Source organism: Musca vetustissima, unplaced genomic scaffold (assembly GCF_032173495.1).
Source record: "Musca vetustissima isolate MV318-11 ecotype Yass unplaced genomic scaffold, APGP_CSIRO_Mvet_v1 utg31850, whole genome shotgun sequence".
Taxonomy (NCBI): Eukaryota; Metazoa; Arthropoda; class Insecta; order Diptera; family Muscidae; genus Musca; species Musca vetustissima.
The window spans coordinates 1-6,130 of record NW_026884282.1 but is presented as its reverse complement, the minus strand read 5'-3'; the positions used below and the strand labels follow the sequence as shown (position 1 = coordinate 6,130).

Genomic DNA, 6,130 nt, shown 5'->3' with positions numbered 1-6,130 from the left:
AATATTTGTCTTTCAAAATATCTAAATTTGTCTAGGTGTTAAATTAGATACCAACTAAAATTTCCGGTAAAAACTAAACTAGGTGTTCTACTTCGATTTGCTTTCGTTTCATTCATGATTTTAGCATTACAATATAACGCAGAAAACGTGAGTCCAATATTATGACTGAAATGAAAAACGATGTCGTGTGTGTCGGCCAAGTATGGTAACCAGTTTTTGTAATTAACACCTTTATATCACAAAATTCTCTTTTCTTCCGAAATTTGTAAGAAATAGCTTACTAACTAATTTATTTGTATTGTGGGGTGGTGAACCGATTTAAATGGTACTCTAAAATGTAACGGATAAAACAAAAATGAGTAGAGAAAGGCTTTAATTAGAAAATCAAATAACACTATTAACCATACAAGGTTATTAACTTTCAAAAAGTAAAGATTACGAAATTAAATAGGGTGTGAAACTATGGAAAGTTTACTTATACTTTTTTTTCCAGTCAGGGGGACGACATAACCGATTTTCGACTTTGACCTAATTACTGTAATGTACATAACTTCGATGATTTATTTCAATTCGTTTTAACTCTAGAATTATTAAGTCAACGAAGATACAATAAAACATACACTCGAACCTATAACTACCTACATACCAAATTTTAAGATTCTAACATTAGCCGTTGCTTATGAGCATTTATTATTGCAAGTAGTTTCTTACTTTTCCTAACCCTTATAGTACGAATTTCTAAAAACCCAGCCTTAGCACATACCGGGAGTTGATTATCAAGTTTAGTACCTTTTAGTGCCTTTGTAATACGAATTTACCCAAAAATATTCCAGCTTCAGCCGTTTCTGAGCCTTGATTCCATTTGATTTTGAAAGTTTCGTAAATTACAATTTTATAGATAAAACAAAAAATATTAGACATCAAACTCAAATGTTGAGAATTCATCTAGAGGAACGATACTACTTCGTAAGGGTTTAATCATGGCATAATTACCCAAGGTAGTCTCTTGCAGATATATAATTCCAATTTTTTTTCATAAATTTTCTTTTGACAACATTCAGCTTTCAAAATTTAAATTAAAATATCATCCTTTATTTTTTAAAATCTATGCCAATTCACATGCATAAAATTCTATGGAATTTTTTTTCAAGCAATTTGAAATTAAATTAAAAAGGATTGCCATTATTAATATCTCAATTAAGATAATCTTCTCTAATTATGCCATGGGTTTAATGAAGAAAGCCAGTATATTTTTCCAGATGTGAGAAAATATCGGTTTACATAGTTTAGCATATGCCCGTAACTTCGTTAGCGAATGTTGGAAGTATTTAAATATGTCTTAATATTCAGAAAACTGTACATTTCTGAAGAGGTAATCAAACTACACACCAATATCAACCATAGTTAAGATTTCGGTACAATTTAGTAACTTTACTCTCTTATAGAACGTATTTCCAAAACTACCTCTATATCTCAACACTACACTCCAATTCTGTCTGCATCAAAATTCTGTCTCTATACGAAGTTCGGTACATTTCTTATGCTCCTGCAGTACTTATTGCAAAACTAATAAAAAATTTAATGATTCGAGCTCTACAAGTTCACTCAAATACAAATTTTACATCAGTAAGGAAAGTAGTAAAGTCTGATTGGGCCGACTATATGATACCCTTCACCACTTTGGATATATTGTATATGTATACTAACAATTTAAAGTCAATATTCTCTCGAACATATGCCCTTCTACAACCTATGCTAAATTTAATTCGGGCAGATTTAGTACAATGTGACAAATTTATTGAAATCGATTAATAGCAAACTTGATACTTGCTATTCGGTACGCCGCACTGTTAACAATATAATCTCAATCAGACACCCCTTCGAAGCTATGTCTGCATCTGTACCAATTTTAACGAAACGCAAAAAACGTCATTCTAGTCTCAAATTGATACGTAGTGCAAAATTTCGTGTCAATCGGACAAACCTTAGAGGTTTGAACACAATTTACATTAAAAAAAATTATGTGGGAGCTATATCTAAATCGAAATCGATTTTCCCGAAACTTAGCACACATCATTCTAGACTCAATACAATATGCTATGCCAAATTTCGTGCAAATCGAAAGATACATAGGGACTTTGGTGCACCACTTCCATTAAATCAGACGAAAAATATATGAACCGATTTTCTCGAAACTTAACACACATCGTTCAAGACTTAATTTAGAACGCTATGACAAATTTTGTGCAAATCGAAAGATATATATATATATAACATTTACATTAAATCGGAAACAATATATATGGAAGCTATATCTAAGTCTGAACCCATTTCTACACAACTTGACATACATCAATCTAGACCTAATTTAGTTCTCTATACAAAATTTTGTTCCAATCGGACCAATATTGGCAATTACTTGCACCATTTACATATAATCGGACGAAACTATATATGGTAGCTATATCTAAATCTGAACCGATCTTAACACATGGCAACATAAAATCGAACGAAAATATAAATAAGACCTATATCAAAATCTGAACCGGTTTCAACAAACCTTGTCACACATCATTTTTTCCTCAATTGCATTCGCTATTCAAAATTTTATTCAATCGGAAAAATATTGGGAGTTTTGTGTATCATTCAGAAAAAATCGGACGAAACTATATATGGAAGCTACATCTAAATCTGAACCGATTTTAACAAAACTTCGCAGACATCCGCCTGGACCTACTTCAGTACTCTGTGCAACATTTTGTCCCAATCGGACAAATATTGGGAGTTTGGTGTATCATTCACAAAAAATTCGGACGAAACTACATATGGGATCTATATCGAAATCTGAACCGATTTTAACGAAACTACGCAGACATTAGTCTGGACCTAATTCAGTACTCTGTGCAAAATTTTGTCCCAATCGGACAAATATTGAGAGTTTAGTGTAGTCACAAAAATCGGACGCAACTATATATGGGAGATATATCTAAATATGAACCGATTTTAATAAAATTTCGCATACATAAGTATGGACCTGATTCATTGCGCTGTGCAAAATCTTGTCCTAATCAGACAAATATTGGGAGTTTGGTGCATCATTTACCTAACAGTGGACGAAATTATATATTGGAGCTATATCTAAATCTGAACCGATTTTCTCCAATTTCAATAGGGTTCGTCCTTTGGCCAAATATGTGAACTGTGCCAAATTTCAAATCGGATTATTAATGCGACCTGTACTTTGTTCACAAAAATACATGGACAGACGGACAAGCAGACGGGCGGACGGACGTGCGTAAATCGACTCAGAAAGTGATTCTATGCATATTCTCAAAGAGAACCATGGGTCTATCTCTATTCCTTTTGCATGTTACAAAGACATAATACACTGTGCCAGTGTGGTGAAGGTTATAAAAATTGCTTTACAAATTAGACGAGCCAAGTAGTACAGATGTGGATAACTTTAAAGCATTGGTGCTCAAACTTCCTAAAATCTTACGTTAGCATAAAAGGTAAAACGCAGTCTCATTTGTTCTCTTTTCCTCAGTCATTTTTGATTAAGAATTCTCAGTTACGCATACATTCAATGATGAATCCTAGTTTTTAACACAATAAACACTTTTATAATAACCGCTAATTTAAATATTCAAATATTTGACCATCAGAAAAATGTACGGATTTTTCAAAATAAGATGGAAAAATCTGTTTGAAAGCAATTATCAGATTTGAACCATTATAGAGACTACTTGATGACCCCTTACAATATATTAAGTATCTTCCGTATAAGACCACACATATCAATATACAATTTATATCAATTTATGACACGCCCATTTCTGAGTAAATCAATGCTTCATATAAGGGACATTTACAGAATCTACAAGTGTAAAGTACACCCCGATTATTTTATTAATGCCAAATGCCATTAATACCTGTCGCAAAAATTGTTATTCACTTTACCACGATTATGGCAACAAAATGCGGTACTAATTTTTTATCACCCTGTAATGCGAATGCCACCATAATTTCTCTTTCATGATCACAACACAACATTGTCTTAGAATGTTCACAAAACCCTTTTGGCTTATATTAACCGCACTTCAACAATTACCACCAACAGTTACTTACCAACAATTGGCAAAAGCAGACGACTACGACGACAGCGACACTTAAACACAATGTTGCAGCAACGACGAAAACGACCACAGATAATGGCATTGCATCAAGTGACCCATATATGGCCAACAAAACAAAGAAGACGGACAACAACAACAATAACTACAACAACATCACAACTATTAGCGGTTACCATTATTTGCATGTATTTGGACAACATTGCACCAGTTAGGGCTGGTGTATTCTATCCAAGAGGCGGATCATTTGGGGTAAGGAAATTGTCAAGCCAATTTGCCAAAACGACTCAACGAGAGAACAAAAAAAAAAAAACAATGGAACAAAAATCCTTTTTATTGACAGTATTTGGCAGCTGTGGCCATACCAGTGGACTTGCCCAATCGTAATATTTACATGGCTTTTAATTTTGAATCCAATTATGGTTTGCCATCGAATGATTCCTACAATGAGTGGATAGATAGGGTGAGTAGCCGGAGAAAACCATTGTGATTATTATGATTATGATTCTATTTGTGTAGTGGTGTGAATAATATTTACTTGTAATTTTTTATTGTAACTCAAAAGCCCTTTTCATAATTGTTTTGTTTCCTCATTTCTTTGTAATAATAGTGGGATTTAGATGAAACCTACTTGGGTATTGGCAACAACGTCACAGTCATTAATAACCGAAATTTAAAAAGGAGCAAAAGTAAAAGATCCCCCTCCGCCAATACATCGGACCAGCAACGATTATTGCCACGTTACGACCGCCGTTCATTTTATCGCACATTTACTGGTTATTTGGATCTCTATCAAATGAATGGTACCGGTTGTCTGCTGAGAACGATTTGCGAAGTGGCCGCATCAACAATGGATGAAAACAATGGTGTTTTGGGCAGTATTTTGAAAATTTTATTCATGTAATTATGAATTGTTTTGCCTTTTTCCTCTTTTTGTGATAATTTTAAATTTTATTTCTTAAGCAGAGTGGGGGAAACTTTCAAAAGACATAAAAACAATGGAGATATGTGAAATTTTGAGGATTTGCCAAAGTTAAAAGGGAAGGAAAAGACAGTGGTATTGCATTTTGAAACGTTAAAATCATTCATCGGCTATATATATCATGATAGCTACTATATAAAGCATACATTGCAGGTCAGAATACACACAATACATATAAATTTTGACATGTCCGTCTGTCTGTTGAACTCAGGATAGAGCTCGCAATACATACGAATTTTCAAATGTTCCACATACTATGTGGAAATTTTCAAAGTTTCCCAAAGTGTTAGTCGTATTTCAGTATCAGAATTTTATATTCTGGAAAACAATTATCAACCGGAACGTCTGTAACTTGGTATTTCTGTTTCTTAGGAGAAATTGTCTGAAAAAGCCAATTCTTCGTTAAAACCCGCATTTATTTCCCGAAGTAGTCGTAATTTCTTATTTCAAGTTTTTAGAGTGAAGAACCCCTCGAATACTTTCAATATAGTACCATATTTATATCCTTTATACTCCTTGTTCATATGACTAAACTGGAAAAAGGAAACGAAAAAGGCACAAGTCTGTTAAGTTTTGCGGTTGAGATTTAGATACAGCTCCCACATATAGTTTAGTCTGATTTGAGATAAATGGTGCACCAAACTCCCAAGGATCCACCTACGGAAATTTACTATGAATATCGCGTGTTCGTCCGTCTGTCTGACTGACTGGTGAGCACGATAACTCTCGTAGGTAGTAACCAAGCTTTGCACATTGTAATATTTCTTCCAGACGTAGATTAAATTCGATTATGGGGAATATCGGTCCACCCCTTCTGGTATCTCCACCCACAAAATTATCAAAATTTTGTCGAAATTAAAATTTATAATATCATGTATTATTTTTGAAATACATAAATCGAGTACGAGAATGAAATCGATGGGTTCATTCAGACACATTCCCCCCAAAATCCCAACGTTTTGAAAATTTGGTAATCCAATATTATTAAAACCAGTGAGCGAAGCAGTATAGTCGG

General features: G+C 33.6%; 1 protein-coding gene across 1 annotated transcript; it reads left to right on the top strand.

The window, feature by feature from the left end:
• Positions 1-4,270: 4,270 nt before the first annotated feature.
• Positions 4,271-5,037, top strand: LOC133331275 (uncharacterized). The gene is made up of 3 exons (XM_061539674.1): positions 4,271-4,385; positions 4,477-4,596; positions 4,744-5,037. Exons 1-3 carry the CDS (start codon positions 4,320-4,322, stop codon positions 5,035-5,037), a joined length of 480 nt encoding a protein of 159 aa, XP_061395658.1. The 5' UTR covers positions 4,271-4,319.
• Positions 5,038-6,130: the final 1,093 nt, after the last annotated feature.

What these genes read in the sequence shown, in the direction of transcription:
- LOC133331275 (XM_061539674.1), top strand. Translation starts at nt 4,320, where the DNA reads ATGTATTTGGACAACATTGCACCAGTTAGGGCTGGTGTATTCTATCCA. An exon ending in CAAGAGGCGGATCATTTGGG is followed by an intron (nt 4,386 to 4,476) that starts GTAAGGAAATTG and finishes TTTTATTGACAG; the next exon opens with TATTTGGCAGCTGTGGCCAT. An exon ending in ACAATGAGTGGATAGATAGG is followed by an intron (nt 4,597 to 4,743) that starts GTGAGTAGCCGG and finishes TTGTAATAATAG; the next exon opens with TGGGATTTAGATGAAACCTA.